We start from the raw sequence: 17,419 nt of genomic DNA on the forward strand, positions 1-17,419 counted from the left end.
TTTTAAACAAAAATCAAAACTATTACAGAAATGAAGATCAAATAAAACATTTATTATTAAACCCATCATTCTTAAGTAAACAACAGCATTGATCAAATCAGTAATTTACAAACAAAACAAATTTTTTTTGATATTTTTGTTTTGTTCAGATTCAAAATTTAATTAAGTATAATACCTATACAGTTTGTTTTCACAAAAAAACATTTCACATCAGTATTAGATCTACGTTTTTATAATTTTTAGATTTCTTATTAGTCCACATTAAAACAAGTATAAAATTAAATGTAACAAATCATTAAAAGACATTAACACTAACATCACATTTAGAAAAACAAAATGCCTTGCTGTTACTTTCTGTTCTAAAACTAAGCCTACAGGAAATCATCTCTACAACCCTAAGGTAGACATCTTCTAGTGATGCTTTGGACAGACATTTATTATGCTATATTCCACCAGCTACAAATCAAAGGTACCAAGTTTGATGAATGGATGTGTTGAGTGAAAAAGGGACAGCTGACACTTCTCCACTATTTGAAGACTATACATAACACCCTGCAAGAGTTCATTGGATGCATTCAGTGTTGACCTGTGACCACAGCTGTGTTTCAAGGATTGGCCTCTTTAGTCACACAACAAGTTGCAAAGGGAAAAGAGTATCCCCCAAAAGACATAAAATGCCACAGAGACTTATAAACTCTAAACTCTACCACATTGTGAGTGCTTACTTGGACAGAATTGACAGCAAAGATTAAGTTGGCATTGGGACAAGACATTAATCCTTTCAATGCTAAACAAAATCCAAATGTTCTGGAAACATTTTTTTTTTCCTTTTGTATTTCCTAAATTTTAGTCTTCCAAGACTGTGGTGTACTATCAATATGGTTTAAAGGAAACAAACTTAATAAACTAGCAAAGACAGATAATACAAGGCATAGAGAGAAATTATAACATCTATGATACATCAATATGTAGAATATGAAAGACAACTTGATTCAAGAGTCACATTTGAAAAAAAAAATAATGTGTATGTCTGCAATGATAAGTACAGAAATATAAACTAACATCTTCATGTTGCACAAGATGATCAAGTGTTATTGTGTAATGGAGCCCCTTGACTAAGCCACAGGTGTGCCTATGAATTCTACAAAATAATGGCCAAAATTTTTTTTTTTTGTTGAATTCATAGAAACATGCTTACCTAAAGCTACATAAATGCTAGACAAACTGAGTTTTTTACATGAACTATGAAGATGGATGTTAGATAAGTATCATGTCACTTAGAATACAAATTATTACCTCCTCTCATTTCAATCCATCTAATTGTACTCAAATTATTAAAACTTAGGCTAACACTCTTCTAATGCTATGCTCAACTCATCATCATTTACAGTTTGGCAAAGTCTACGTACATTTTTGGAAAAGTCACAATGACTTGAAAACAAAAATTCTGGGCATTAAAAATCTATAAACAAATACAAAAACTTCAATAACTGAAACTGAAATGGAGATAACTATTTTCCCACTACACTTTTACATAATTCTATAATAGGGAAGTATTTTGCTTTTACAAGAAAAACAATGAGATCAGTGATTTCATTCCTTGTTAAAATGATCCTCTGCCAGGGTATCCTATACTATAGATAAAAAGCACTTTAAAAAAGCATGAGAAAAAATATCTACACAAAAATATGGCAATCTTTGAAAAACAGAAAAAGTCATGTGAGACTCAGGACAAAAATTGTGACAACAGCTGAATAAGTCAGTATGCTAAGATAGAGAATTGTCTGAAAGCAATGTCACACAGACACACACACATATATATATATATGTATATATGTGTGTGTGTATAGAAGAAGGTGAAAGACAAAATCTTAGACTAAACATTGAGATGATCAAGTTGTGACCCATGGTATCATGTCATTTATTTCTAACACACAGCAGAACAACAAGAAGAACCAGAATAAGAACATCAACTTTCTTTTTTTTTCTTCCATAAATTGATTCCCTTAGAATAACTTTCACCTTTCAAAAGTAAAACTACCCATTTTTCCGACCTAGCAATCTATGGAGCAGATCATGTAAAGCTCATCTGTTTTTATGGCAGACAGTAAACAAGGTTGTCAAGTGGCCAGCACAATGACCAACCTCCTTACAGTAATTAAAAAATCCCAGATTTCTACCCAGATTTCAAAGTGATTTGACTCAAGACACCCTTGGTATGGAAGTCATGTGCTTTTCCAGTCTGCCATCATTTACCATTCACCAAGCTTTTACATTAATTACCAAAAAATAATTATATACAGGCAGAACTTTATAAATTTAAAAAAAAAAAGAGAGAGATTCTAAAATAAAACCTTCAAATTACATTCAAATTAACAAGAATAAAGCTATTGAAGACTTGCATAAAGATTTGTGTACTATAATCTAATAGTAGAGAAACAAAAGAGATGCAGTGGTGTGTGGAGATTTGTCTTGTCAAGTGTTACAAACAAAATGATATAGAAACAAACATACAAACAATGCACTCTCTTTTATATACAGGCTGTAAAAAAAAAAGTTAGTTAACCAATATACAAATACTTCAGAACAGAGAGTTAATAGTTATCAACATAGGATTAATGTATCATGGTAACACAATACACATTTATCACAAAGTTGGTAGTTCATAATTCATCAAACACAACCCTTTGCGGCTTTGATAAATTGATTAATCAAGCTTTTAAGGGTTTCAGGTCACTATCATTTTTATCTCATGAGTTCAGTGCCGGTACTCAAAAACAGAGAGTTCAACATTACATTAAGTCATTCAAAATAATTTTTAAATAAAAGAAAATTGACAGTATTTAAATAAGGCTAATGTACTGAGTCATCCTTTAATTAGACTTGTAAAATACCAATAGTTGAGAAATTTAATTATTTGGAATGTTGTAAAAAAAATTATACAAATTAATTCAAGCCAGTGTATGGATCTTACAGTTAGCAATGATAAATACAATGCATGTAGATGTCCTAAGGATATCGAAAAAAAAAATGTCATCACTATGCCCTTAGTAATGGTATCAATTGTATTAGCATCAATGTTTCTTTAAAAAAAAATATGTATATATATTACCTTATAATATTATTTTATAGTGATATTTGAAATGGTGTCAAAAAATAAGTTTCCTTGTCTTTTCAAAAGAATTCTTTGTCAACAGTTGAAAAAGAACATTGTGACCCAATTATATTTGCAAGTGGCAAATACTGAACTAAAATTCCAAAACTGAATAGTTGCCACATTGTTTGTTTTTTTGAATGTTACTAATATTTCGTTTAAAAATCAATTATTTTTTGGAAACATTTTTCAAAAATTCTTTTAGAACCTATAATTACTTAGCATTTCTGTCATTTGAAAAGTAATTTCAGGTCAAACCTTCCAAAGATGTACAAGTAAACAAAACATAAAGTGTTGTTATCCTTTTTTTTTCTTTTTTTAATTCTACTGCAGTGCTGAAAAGCAGAAGTTGATAATTTACTTTAAAATTCAGATCAAAAAGTTTATTTTGTGAATGACTTCAAGATATTCATTTGAATAATTGATGTCAAGTCTTCTACTTCTAATTAAATTGATCTTGGTTTCAAGTATTAAAATCTTTTGAAGTAATTTTTAGTTTCTTTCACTATAATAATATATATAAATAATAATATAATTTTCTGATCCACAGTATATGTATATTTAAGAGTTAATGCCCTCAAGAAAATAGAGGTTGACCAGAGGGTCCAGGTATGGTCACACCAGCCACAGTGGCTATATACAAGGCAAGAAAAAAGGCACCAGTCAGAACAAGGACCAACACCGTGGCTTTCACATATGATTTCCACGTTCCCTTGTAGCGGGCAGGGGCGATGGTGGCCAGCAAAGCAACTGTCAGGGTTAGGGTGATGACCAAGGAAACTGTAGTGTTAATGAGCAAAATGGAGCCAAATTTGGCAAAGGGCTGGATGAAAGTCTGGGTCAGTGGCACTGCTGCAATGATGGTAGTGAGAGCAGAGCAGACTATAGCCACCCCAATATGACGCACTGCATAAGAAGTACGCTCACGTCGAATACTAGAAGCAGGCTGCAATAAAATGATACAGAAAATTTTAAAATACATCATAATTATTCATATATATGAAAATTATATCTCACTCTATTTACAGAATAAATGTATGTTAGAGTACAATGTTTAACAGCCTTTTCAGAAAAATAAAAATTGTATGACACAAACTAGCTATTACATCAGATATTTTACTTTTCCTTTTAAACTGCTCCATTATTTAGACGTCTTGAACGTCCCAAGTCAACTTTGACAACAATGCCTTTCATGCCAGATGGAATGTCAAGCCATCAAATCATATATCTATTATGTCAGTTCAAGTTTACTTCTATTATATTTATAGACCAGACACAGAAATCATAGTGCTCTGAGCACGCTATTAGCATGAAAGTAGCATTATATAAAAGCTATAATTATTACTATTACTGATGATAATTTGTTGCATGGTAGGTACAATTTATAAACGATGTAACCACAAACTCTCAACTTTTTTTTTTATTTATCTAATTTGAATGCTTCTTTCTTTTACATATTATTACAGTTAAGTTTCTCTTGTTGTTGAAAATGCCTTTTGTTGAAGATGCTAATATATTGTAACTGTGATGCTGGGGATTCTGCCGATATATCTCTAAATCTAAAAATGTCTTAACCCCGCCAGATGTTACGCTGTCACCAGATGTATGACATCATGGGTTTCTCCAGCTCCAGCACGTAGGGTTTTCCATATTCCCACTGGGATAAATTATACTAAGTTTTTATTACCCTAGCTTAGGTTTATTTAAATTGATACGTGACACACATATACTCAAAGCTCACAAATAAATGAAGTTTTTAAAAAAAAAAAAATTTAATTAGAAAAACACTTAAAACACATTAATTAACAAAATTGGGAAAAAAGAGAAAAGAGAAGTAAAGTTTAAATCTAAATGGAATCACAACATATTAGAATTGAAATACAAGGAGGAGAATATCAAAATGATGCTTGTTAGCTAACATACATAAACTATATAAGCTGAAAGTAAAGTCAGACAGAATGCATGAAATATAAAATTACCTTATCCATAGCAAGGGACATTTTTTTGCCAGCCAGTATGTAGCCTTCTACTAGATGGACACAGTAATCCACGGATGAACCAACTAGAATGGACAGTGAAACAGCCTCCACTGCCCCCATCTCCCAGCCAGCAAGATAAAATATTCCAACCACACAACAAATCATTACTGAAACACAGAACAGTTACAAGTACTCAGGGTCAGTGCATTTGGTAACAGAGTCCATCTAGATCATTTTCATCCAATAAAAGTATTCAAAAGAAAGGCACAGGTAATGTGACTACAATGATTTATATATTATTTTAGCTGTGAAAACGTATCCCAGTTGAGCAACTGCAATACCTAAGGGCACGTTATAACTCAACATTTGCAAATCAACAAATGAGTAAATGAAAACGTTATGGTTCTTGATTTAGTATTGTAAATAAAACATTTGGATGTATTATAAAACATCCTATTTAAACCATAGGGCGTGACAGCACTAGCTTAAACATTAGATGTCTAAACACCAAGGTATTGATACAGCAATGCAACAAAGTAAACTGTTACAAGAGACTTCAAAACCAGTACTCACCCAGAATAGCAATAACTATAATGAGCAGCAACAACAAATGCCCAGTGAAGATAGCTACAGAGATGATACAGATGATCATGGACAACACCAGGCCGTAAATGGCACTGTTTACTGCAACCACCTCCATAAGTACCTAATTTTTTATGTAAAAACAATAATTTTAGATAACAAAACAAATAAAAACATTTGCTGTAAAATATGGCTCATAATCCTTGGGTAGTTCATTAACTAGACTAGATGAAGGAAAACTCCAAAACTATGCTGCCTCGTGGCTATACCCATACATGGGAAAGGCTTTAGGAGTCGACTTTGAGGAAAAATCAGGAGCCAACAACCCTTAGGCAGCTTGCTGCACACAGTGCTACACCTCCAGGCAGAAAGTGTGACGACACTGATCTCAAACTGTATACATTTCATTGGACACATTAGTTAAGGGAACTACTACCTAGAGGACATTGTTCTGACCATAGTTAATGTAAAATGTTATTTCTAAAAGATGAACCATTCGCAAAATGAGGGAAGCCAACATAAACTCAAATATTTTTTTTAAAGTAAAAGAAATGCAATAAACCCACCACCCTGAGATCCACAACCACAAAGATGCCTTTTGATCTAGCTCCCCTTTGAGACCTAGTGATCTATAGGGCAGATGATGTAAAAGTCAAGGGCGTCATGTCACCAACACAACCACCAACCCTTTTCCCAATTAATGTTAGGTACCCATAAAGGTGCCCTAAAGATTCAGAAATTAAAAATCCCAGACTTCACCAGGATCTGGTTTTGAAGCCACTCAGCCACTCCTTTATGATCTAGGTATGACAAAAAAAAACTTCTAAGAAAAGGTATTAAAAGTATATATCATCTTATAAATATATATATATATATTTATATATATAATGATAAAGAAATAAATAGAACTAGTCGACCCACAGAGTAGCATACACCAATATTTCTTATGACTGGCCTTTGGCCACTGCAACCTATGCAACCACAGTGGGCCCCGCACTTTCATAGGACTTGCGCTAATTCTAGGTGTATAAATCATTAAATTAAACCATTTTACAACTTATAACAGATTTCACGCAGCCTCCTGATTTACCAGGAGCTCCTGGAAATCTCCGAAATTGCAAAATATATGAAAAAGTCCTGGGAATCTCTAAAAATTATTTAAATCTTTTGAAAACTCATAGAAATCTCCTGAAATATATAGACAAAATTGTCCTTTTGAGGTCTTATTCAATATGGAAAACGCCAATCCTACGAGCGATAAAAAAAAAATGGCATTATGCAATACCCCTAATTGTGGAATCTGGTGAAAGAAGCTTCTAGTGCCTCAAACTAATGAAGAATTACTTGAGGTCAAAAATTCTCGTACATAGACTGAAACATTTGGTAATTCTTTCTATTGAGCATGATCTAGGTAGGAAATATAATTTTTATGATATGCTGTATGACTTGGCTAAGCACAAGACTCGTAAAGTAATTCTGTACGTAGTAAAGAATGAAAAAAATGCAAAGATGAATTTATTTTCTAATACAACTCTTAATTTTCACTTATTATCCATATCCCTACCCAAACTTGGCCCTGCTAAATCCGTTTCGCATACGGCCCCACATTGGTTAAGTCCATCCCTGCTATTTAGTGATGGGTGAATACAGAGTAGATTACATGTTTTCCCTCTACTCTTGTTTTATGTAAGGTAACTCCAGTGCGACTTGCAGAAATAAAAGAGTGATCTTTCCATGACTTCTTGGTCACAATGGTTAAGTCTGGCCCTGCTATTTAGTGACGGGTGAATACAACTTGTTCTCCCCCCCCCCCCTGTTTTGTGTTATGTGGGGTAACTCTAGTCCGACTTTTAGAAATAAAAGAGTGATCTTTCCTTTACATCTTGGTGTCCAAACTGTTGAGCCATGAAGAGAATTATATATACAGATTCTTGGGTTAGAGAGCATTATGACGCCAGAGTGATAAAAAAGGGGTCAGACCAAAAGCAACATAGATCTTAGGAAATATGGTACTTTAATATTGAACTAGGAAGGATCTGGCTGAAAATCATCAGAAAGAATATCAAATATTTTGAAAAAGGGTTGAATAAAAAATCAAGGAATACTTTGAGATTGTATTTTCTAAGGCATAGAGTGGTGTGTGTGTGGGGGGGGGGGGGGGAATAAGTGTATCTCTGGGAGTTTTTTTTTTTGAAGGGGCAGGGCAAATAGGGTGGGGGAGAAAAAAGTGATACAGAAACCACAGGCCAAAAGTGAGTATGTTTGGAAGGAAATTTTAAAGCGGGCTGTTCAAATTTTAACTTTACTTATACTAGAATACACTGAGCAAAAGGGGATTGTTGAAATGTGGCCAGTATTATAGAAAGTACAGCCAAAGTTTTAGGTGAGCATTACAATTTGCAAGATGTAATAAGAAAAAGGCCCAGGCCAAAAAACATCACAGAGCTTATCAAATATTTTCAATAAGAACTGTAAAGCTGAAGTATAGTCATATAGTGTAAATAAGACTATTTCTAAATAAAGATTTGGGAAAGGGGGGGGGGCTAGGAGATGTGATACTCAAATTTAATTTACAGGCTGATCCAATTCAGCATAATACAAACTAAAATTTGCTGGCCAAAGGATTGTATGTGGGAGCATCTACTTGTGGGTCCATGGCAAAAACAAATATATATACATACCCTGGGAACAAATCAATCAAATCTAGTTGTCTAATATTTAGATCATTTTGTGAGATTTAAAATACTATGTGATATTTAGAATACTATTTAGAATAGCTAGATAAAAAAGAAAGGAAGAATAATATGATGTCTTACTTTGGTCCAGAATTTAGATGTTTGAAACATAGATTTTAATGGTGACTTGGCTGACAGTACATTGTTTTTGATATGTGACATTAGTTCTTCCCACTTGAGGTACTGCTTATAAGCCTCAAAGTAAGCCTGGCCTTCAGAAGTAGTCTGTTCAGATGTTATATGACAAATGTTATAATTTTACAGAGCATTGTATAAGTTATAACAATGTATAGCAATAGCAGTTTAAAACCACTAGGAACATTTAGAGCAAATGATAGTGTATCTTATATTATACAGACGTTACTTCAAAAAAAAAGATGATTAAGTCCTACGCCTAAGCTGATGGCAGATACTTCTAATATAAAATCTGATATCCTAAAATCACAAATGCAAAGTTCAAAAGGCAAAACTTAGCTCAAGCCTTCTATTCTTATTGCCAGACTATACCCAAAAACTTTCTAATTATGTGTTAAGTTAAAACTCATGAGCTAGGGGTACTTGTCCATGACATAGAGCATTGGCTGTTGGACCACAAAGTGCTAGTTCAATTTTAAAGACAATTAATATTTATAACCATTTTTAAGTCTTTCTTTGTTCATCAGCTTTTGTGGGCATGTGGCTACCTATCAAGGGGACTCTAAGTTCAAAGCAACTCAAAATCAAATTGAGCTGTGTTTGCTAAGCATGGAAAAAATCCAGATTCTCTCCCTATGTCCACAAAATAGATTCAACCAGAACACAATGAACATGAAAGATGTGCTATTGTTTGGCGCTTCCACACTGTCTTATGCATCTAAGTCAAACAAAGGTAACACTCAAAAAAACGAAATCCAATAACACAGGCGGTAGGCCGACAAGATAAGTTAGTTGAAGCTGATAGCAAATGTCGAATAAGTTTAATAATAACAAAGGTAAACGTCAAATGTCGTCAGGCTACATTCATAAAAGCTACTCTCTCTAAAGCTGTCAAAAGAAGTGTGTTTACATCAGTTCATATTTCGCTATTCTTTCTCAAAACCTAGTCTAGTTTTTACTAGTTGCGTTATTGTCTCTAAGTCAAAACTTCCTACTTATGAACAAAAAAAAAATTAATTCCTAATCGTGCCATATTACTATATAATAAGCAGTTTTTAAAAAAAGGGATAAAGTTAATTGGTAAAATAAAAAGTAAAGGATTCCTTCCTTTAATTTTATGATACCACATATAAAGAGAAGTCCTACTGATTCTGATCTATAAACAATGAGGTATCCAAAGTGAAAATTTAGAACCTTAATTTTCTATTAGGTATAAAAAAAACAACACAAGTTTGACTCACAGATTCGAAGGCAAAGGCTAGCCAAATCAGTTGATTGCGTACAATGTTAATACCTCCTTCAGCATGAGCCACTGCATGACTTTGGAATGAGATACTGCTGTCTGGGAGATCTAAGCATTCTGGGATGTCTCTATTTATATTCAACAGGAGTTGTCCATTTGGTTTCAGAACTGAAAATTCAGCAAACATCAAAAGTTAAAAATAATTCATTTCATTTTTTTTAAATAAATAATATCATTAAATTTTTAAAAAAGATGTGTAGCCATGACAAAGATATCAAATGAAATTTAATTGCTTTTTACATTTATCTATTTATCCTTTTAGACAGTTGTGTAGTAACTGAGACAAGATGTATCATTAGAAACCAGAAGGGAAAGAAGACTTTTGTTTAAAAAAGGTCTTATGCATTTCAAGTTTTAACTAGCATCTTCTGGCCTTTTTTGCACACCACTTCAAGTTCATTAGAAATTGATCCTTTGTAAAGTATTCTTGTGCGGCAAGTAGGAAAGAGAATTTCGATCAATGTTGCCTGCTTAGCCAAACATGCATGAAGTGGTGCATTCAATGTAAAATTTCCAGATCTGGTTACATCAGGTTAAATCAGGTTTTACTGGTGTTGATATTTACCATTTGGTATACATTGGGCACTCCCTGGTTTGACCAGATCTGTGGCATTAGCCAAGAGTTTACACACTTTGCACATCTCATTGATGTATTCTTTGATGTTGGCATTGTTGAAATCAAATGCTTTGGAGAATGCAGGATCAAATTTGGCAGTGCTCTGCAAAGTCAGAGAGAAATGAAGATTGTACCTTAAATAGTTGTGCTAAAACTAAAAGTGTCCAAAAAATGCATAAATGAAAGGTTCACTGTACTACATTTCAAGTGTTGTACATGATTGTTGTATGCTACATTTCAGATGTTGTACATGATAGTTGTATGCTACATTTCAAGTGTTGTACATGATTGTTGTATGCTACATTTCAAGTGTTGTACATGATAGTTGTATGCTACATTTCAGATGTTGTACATGATAGTTGTATGCTACATTTCAGATGTTGTACATGATAGTTGTATGCTACATTTCAAGTGTTGTACATGATAGTTGTATGCTACATTTCAAGTGTTGTACATGATAGTTGTATGCTACATTTCAAGTGTTGTACATGATAGTTGTATGCTACATTTCAGATGTTGTACATGATAGTTGTATGCTACATTTCAGATGTTGTACATGATAGTTGTATGCTACATTTCAAGTGTTGTACATGATAGTTGTATGCTACATTTCAAGTGTTGTACATGATTGTTGTATGCTACATTTCAAGTGTTCTACATGATAGTTGTATGCTACATTTCAAGTGTTGTACATGATAGTTGTATGCTACATTTCAAGTGTTGTACATGATTGTTGTATGCTACATTTCAAGTGTTGTACATGATAGTTGTATGCTACATTTCAAGTGTTGTACATGATAGTTGTATGCTACATTTCAAGTGTTCTACATGATTGTTGTATGCTACATTTCAAGTGTTGTACATGATTGTTGTATGCTACATTTCAAGTGTTGTACATGATAGTTGTATGTTACATTTCAAGTGTTGTACATGATAGTTGTATGCTACATTTCAAGTGTTGTACATGATAGTTGTATGCTACATTTCAAGTGTTGTACATGATTGTTGTATGCTACATTTCAAGTGTTATACATGATAGTTGTATGCTACATTTCAAGTGTTGTACATGATAGTTGCATGCTACATTTCAAGTGTTCTACATATTTGTTGTAAGCTACATTTTATATGTTGTACATGATAATTGTATGCTACATTTCAAGTGGCACATCAAACATATCACCAACATGGTGTCCCTATCAACCCAAAGGGCACTGACATCTATAAAACTTTGATTCTTGGGATGCAAGTAAACCAATCAGAAAAATGTAGTGATGGTAAACTAAGTACATGAATACCCAATTTAAAAAAAAAGCCTCTAACCTTGTACTGGTCCAGAACATGACCTACATCCTCTCTGGACCTATCAACACCTGTTACTCCAAATACAACATAAACTGTGGCCCCAGACTCAAGAAGGGGTCTATCCTTTAAATTATTGCAAGACTGTTGGGAGCAAGGGTTGAATGTAGCATTTACGGAACCAATTTTTTGGGTGCCGACATCTGAGGAAGAAATAAGTTGTTAAATCCCTTCTTTCTAATAAGTATTATTATGAACACACAAAATCTAAGCCCATAATAAAAAAAATAATTTCTGCACTTTACCATGATCTTTGTTTTGAGTTTTAGAACTGCATTCTAAATTTGTATTGTTTCAACTCAACATGTACAAATTCACCTAAAATTCAAGCAACAAAAATTCACAAAAATATCAAATGTTTCTTTTCTCTTTTTATCTTATTGGTCCGTTCATTATAACCAAAAACTAGTGGCTATCATGGAGTCTTTTCTTGAAGTTTTCTGCAGTGCTAAAACACTTAGTAAATCTGGCAATATCATCAGCCTATGGAGACGTAACTGATTAAATTATGTTTACAAAAAAATGAGAACTATTAACAGAAAGCAAGGCACCTCTTTCAGACCTTATGACCCAGGTGAAGCTAAGGTCATCTGGGTTGTTTCTGTGGCCCATTGTTAAACAAGACCATTCATTATATAAGGCCTGAACACTGACCTGCAACATCACAGCCTGTGGGCAGTTCAGACCAATAGCTCGTTGCCAGGTCGTACAGTTAATGGTTTAATTAGGGTGTCATGTGGCCATAACAACCACCAACTGCCTTCAATTTTCCCAACTAATGTCAGGTACTCATTACGGTAATGTGGATTCAGGGGCATCCTAAAAAATTCTGACATTCAAAATACCAGCCATCCCCAAGATTCAAACCCAAGATCCCTTACTTTACCACTCAGCCACCACAAGAAGTATAATTTTGAGGATGATATACATGTTTCTACTCACCAGTGTTGTCATGCTGTGTAGAGCTGGGGTGTACATCATTCCGAATTGTTGTTCTGGGCGAGGGCTGAGGAGTGATAGGTGCAGCAGTCCTTAAATGAGTAGTCCAACCCCAAGGCTGTGATGTGGTTGACTTGACTTGAAGAGTCGTCAGAGAGTCAGTAGGAGGTGCCTGCTGATGAGGCTGACTGACTGCAAAAATATTAATCAGCTTGTACAAGGTATATGACACCATTTGAATGAGGACAGAATCAGTTTTCTGGCTGTAGGCTAGCAAGGTCATGGTCAGCTTGTTAATGAAATCATTGCTTGACTCACCATCTGGACCCACAAGGGGAGGAGGTGGCACAGTTGTCTTGTAAATAATATTTAGAGATGTTGTTCTTGAACTGCCAGCACTTTGATTTAACTGAAAATTTAAACAAGAAAATATTTAAGAAACAAAAACTAAAAAAAGATTATAACATTAAGAAATTGTTTAAAAAAAATATGCAATTATAAAATTTTTACAATAAATGTATAATTTCAACATATTATTCAACAACATAATATATGAAAAATCATGATGGTCTTCTGTAAGAGAAGCCATCTTCCAAAACTGGTATGGATTTTAATACAGAATTTAGAACATTTTCCACATTCCTTAGCTTTGACACTAATTCAAACTAGAAATGAAAAATCTGATGAAATAATACTCTCTTAAACCCTGTGAACTAAATGTCTGATGAACCCTGTGAACTAAATATCTGATTAACCCCTCCCTTGCAAATTAACTAACAGTTTAAAGCAACTGATTCTGTAAGCAATGAGATACAATTGTAAAATCCACTGAAGGGTTAGTCAAGGAAAAATTTAAAAAAAAACATAACCTACTAACTTAACTCTTTCTCTCTGAAATTACTTTCCATATTCAGACAGAATTATTCCCTTTGTCCATTCAAAGGGCACCATCATGTTATAATTAAAATTGAACTTTTTTGTTTGTAATCAGTAAATGTTATATTTGGTATTGAATCATAGGAAAATCCATGCTCATTTTATTTAAATTAATTTGTATGGAACCCACAAATATTTTAATTCATGACTACATCTATGAAATTTTATCTGATCCCATTTAGATACAAAAAAAAAAATTTTTTTTTACAATGTATATTCATATTTTCACAAAACTTTATAAATAACACTTTGAAAAAAAAAATAAAATCAAAACTTTGAGCTTATTATCTGTTGTCGCAACTATTGGAAAAATCATGAACATAGCAACCCACTTTAAACACATCAAACTCAGTCAAAGTAAAAGTAAAAAAATAAGGATGTTTAACAATGGGAAACTCTTGCAACAATCAAAACATTTGGGGGGCTGCGGAGGCAGGGGGAGATGAGTTTTAAAGCAGCAATAATCAGAGTGTAGAATCAACCGAAATATTTGTTTCAGATCAACAACAAGAGTGTCATTCAAGAGAGAAAATATTAACTCCATCTCTAAAGAAAAAAAATATTTTAAAAATTCCTTGCCCAATGAATTCTGTTGGCTAAAAGATTAAAAAAAAAAAAAAAAACCCAGCTAAGTTTAAAGAAACTGAAATTTACAAATCTCAAGAAAGTTTGCTGTTAAGTTCTACTGACATTGTATAAACCTGAACATCTATCACACTGTATGGCGTCAATGAAACTGAAGTTGGCCTTCAGGTCAAGCAGTTGCTGGATGTTGGTGTCTGGCCTAAACAGCTGAGGTGGATGTGTGGAGGGCTGTAGATGTGACATCAGCACACAGCTAGCTATCAGTAGGACTGCACATAGTCCTAATAGAAACAGTAGTCAAGGCAAAGACACAATGTCAATAAACATTTTTCTCATATCTAAATAAAACATTGTTGTGCCTTTTTTTTTAATTTGGAAATACACTTTGAAAACTTTTTTAGAAAGGTCTTCTATGAGAAACAAAAATAAAATACAGTTGATTCTGGTTTATTGTGACCATCTGTAAATCGGGCCAGCCTCTTATTCAAACCAAATCCTTAAGTATTGAACCTATTTTTTTCTATTATGACATCAACCAGTTAACAGGACTAAAATGATAGTATCCTGGTCTGGCTAATTAAATTAACCAGAATAGACAATATTTGTTATCATATCAATATTCTTTGTCCTTTTATCACAACCATACTTTTCATTTTACACCAATATGTTTAAAATTTTTATTTTTTTTAATCCTACTAGAGTTTTACATTTATATCTAAGCTTGATGCTCACATCATGGCCAATTATTGTTGGTCATAAATAAACTCATCTGCTTTTTAAATTTTTACAATTATTATGCTTTTTTTTTAAATTTATTTTTCAATGAAAATCAATTTTTGAATTGTACTAAAAAGAATTTTTTTTTATTTTTCAAACACTCATTGCTTTAAAAAATAAATTAGATTGATTGTGTATTGTAATGTACATGACACTCATGACTGCTTTTTTTATGTGATACACCATTAGCTCTCACAGTCTTATCTTTTCTTATCTTATAGATTACAGACGTTAAATCAAAAAACAAGATAATTACATTCTATGTATTTCATGTGTCAATCTAGTCATGCATGTTTATCAATGACATAAACTGTCCTAAGTTGTTGGTTTTGCTGGCTGATTCAAATATTTGGATGTGAGACTTTAATGCACACATAATTTAGTGTAAACAATCATTTGACTTACAGAATTGAGAAGTTGTTTAAATTGTTTTTTTTTTAATAGAAGTCCTACTATCATACAGCAGTTCTAAGACTGCTTAAAAATAATAGCTTAAGTAGTAAACACTTGTAAAATACATTATTTGTCAAGAAACCCTTTACAATAAGCATCCAAACTGATAAAGTTTTACTTTTGGATTTGCTGCCATAATGGATCAATTCTATAGAGATATGACAGAAATATTGATGTTTAAATTGCACAATGATTTTTGTAATAAATAGCCTAATTTTGAGTAAAAAAAAAGGCAACAGCAAAAGAAATCTAACTTGTCAATACAAAGATTCATCTAGAAATACTCAGAAACAAATAGTTCACAATCAGAGGAAAGATTAGCCAAAAGAGAAAAGAAAACTTAGAGACTACTTACCAATAACAGCATATCTAACAGGAATAATTATTCTATCCGTCAAAAACATAAGCAACTTGTGGATCAGTTTGCCTATGCAGACATTCTCACTGCTTTCTGGCTCACTATTGCCAGGCCTGGTCACTTCTTGGTGCTCTCCACTAACTAAATATTCAAACACCAACAAAAAAAATGGATTGCAAATAAAAAGAACTGCAAAGTTAATTAAATTAATTTGTAAAAAGTTAACATCTCTAGCATTTAAATTCACTTTCATTTCTGAAGTGTAACTGGCTATTATGACAAATTATGCACAAGAAAAAGAAAACTTTGATTTTGTCATAAGCAACCAAAAGTCTTATACATCTGTAGTATCACTGGCTTTAAATCAATGAAGTCCAAGATTCTATATCATTATGCTCATACAACTTGAGTATCCAAATAGCCTTTTGTAGAATTTTCTCAACCAACGCAATACACTCAAAAAATTGTAATTTCACAGTAGGTTACATAAAAGTCATTACAGCAACACTGCCTGAAAACATAATAAGGATTTGTGCCAGAAAGATTACTTGATTTGCAAATTATGTGTATCTTATTTCTTAGATAATATAGACTGGTCACCTGAATCACTATCAGAGACAAGAAGAAGCCGTCCTCCCACAGTGGCATATGGATCATCCATCAGTAGCATCTCATCATCACATTGACCTTGAACAAGTCCTGGATCATTTCCTGTACAAAATAAAGTACTTGTCAAATGTCTCATGAAGAAAAATGTTTTTTTCTAAAAATAAAACAAATATTTCAGCTCAAAATGTTTTTTGTATAGGCCTAATTAGCTTATCAACTGCTTTCATTAGTTTGATATGGAAGAGATAAATCTTGATTAAGTATTTGTCATGTGTATTTGATATAAAAGATATAAATATTGATTAAGTATTTGTTATGTGTATTTGATATGGAAGAGATGAATCTTGATTAAGTATTAGTTATGTGTATTTGATATGGAAGAGATAAATCTTGATTAAGTATTAGTTATGTGTATTTGATATGGAAGAGATAAATCTTGATTAAGTATTAGTTATGTGTATTTGATATGGAAGAGATAAATCTTGATTAAGTATTAGTTATGTGTATTTGATATAAAAGATATAAATATTGATTAAGTATTTGTTATGTGTATTTGATATGGAAGAGATAAATCTTGATTAAGTGTTAGTTATGTGTATTTGATATGGAAGAGATAAATCTTGATTAAGTATTAGTTATGTGTATTTGATATGGAAGAGATAAATCTTGATTAAGTATTTATTATGTGAACATCCTATCCCATCCTCCCATTCTAAAAGTGTTCAATGTTGAGCAATGAAGAAACATGCAAATATGTTTGACCAATTTAGAATACCATATACAATGAAACAGATGACCTTTACATCATCTTCTCTTATAGATCACAAGGTCTGAAAGGGGAACTTTATTTTTTTTATACACAATGAAAATGTGAGAGAAAGGTTATCTTTCAGAAATGT

General features: G+C 32.6%; 1 protein-coding gene across 4 annotated transcripts in view; it reads right to left on the minus strand.

Annotated features, from left to right (window-relative positions):
- Nucleotides 1–31: 31 nt before the first annotated feature.
- Nucleotides 32–17,419, minus strand: part of LOC106067624 (protein dispatched homolog 3-like) — a 38,072-nt gene continuing 20,684 nt past the window's right edge. For 3 of the 4 annotated variants that reach the window (XM_056007574.1, XM_056007575.1, XM_056007573.1), the window contains exons 8-18: nt 16,512–16,622; nt 15,909–16,052; nt 14,429–14,604; nt 12,806–13,211; nt 11,825–12,006; nt 10,454–10,607; nt 9,827–9,996; nt 8,532–8,675; nt 5,707–5,839; nt 5,134–5,300; nt 32–4,100 (exon numbers count right to left, since the gene is read on the minus strand). In XM_056007574.1, the coding sequence (XP_055863549.1) occupies nt 3,732–4,100; nt 5,134–5,300; nt 5,707–5,839; nt 8,532–8,675; nt 9,827–9,996; nt 10,454–10,607; nt 11,825–12,006; nt 12,806–13,211; nt 14,429–14,604; nt 15,909–16,052; nt 16,512–16,622 (2,156 nt within the window). In that variant the 3' untranslated portion in view covers nt 32–3,731. The remainder of the gene's footprint in view (nt 4,101–5,133; nt 5,301–5,706; nt 5,840–8,531; nt 8,676–9,826; nt 9,997–10,453; nt 10,608–11,824; nt 12,007–12,805; nt 13,212–14,428; nt 14,605–15,908; nt 16,053–16,511; nt 16,623–17,419) is intronic. The other variant, XM_056007576.1, reaches the window with a different exon arrangement.

This window comes from Biomphalaria glabrata, chromosome 13, assembly GCF_947242115.1.
Source record: "Biomphalaria glabrata chromosome 13, xgBioGlab47.1, whole genome shotgun sequence".
NCBI lineage: Eukaryota > Metazoa > Mollusca > Gastropoda > Planorbidae > Biomphalaria > Biomphalaria glabrata.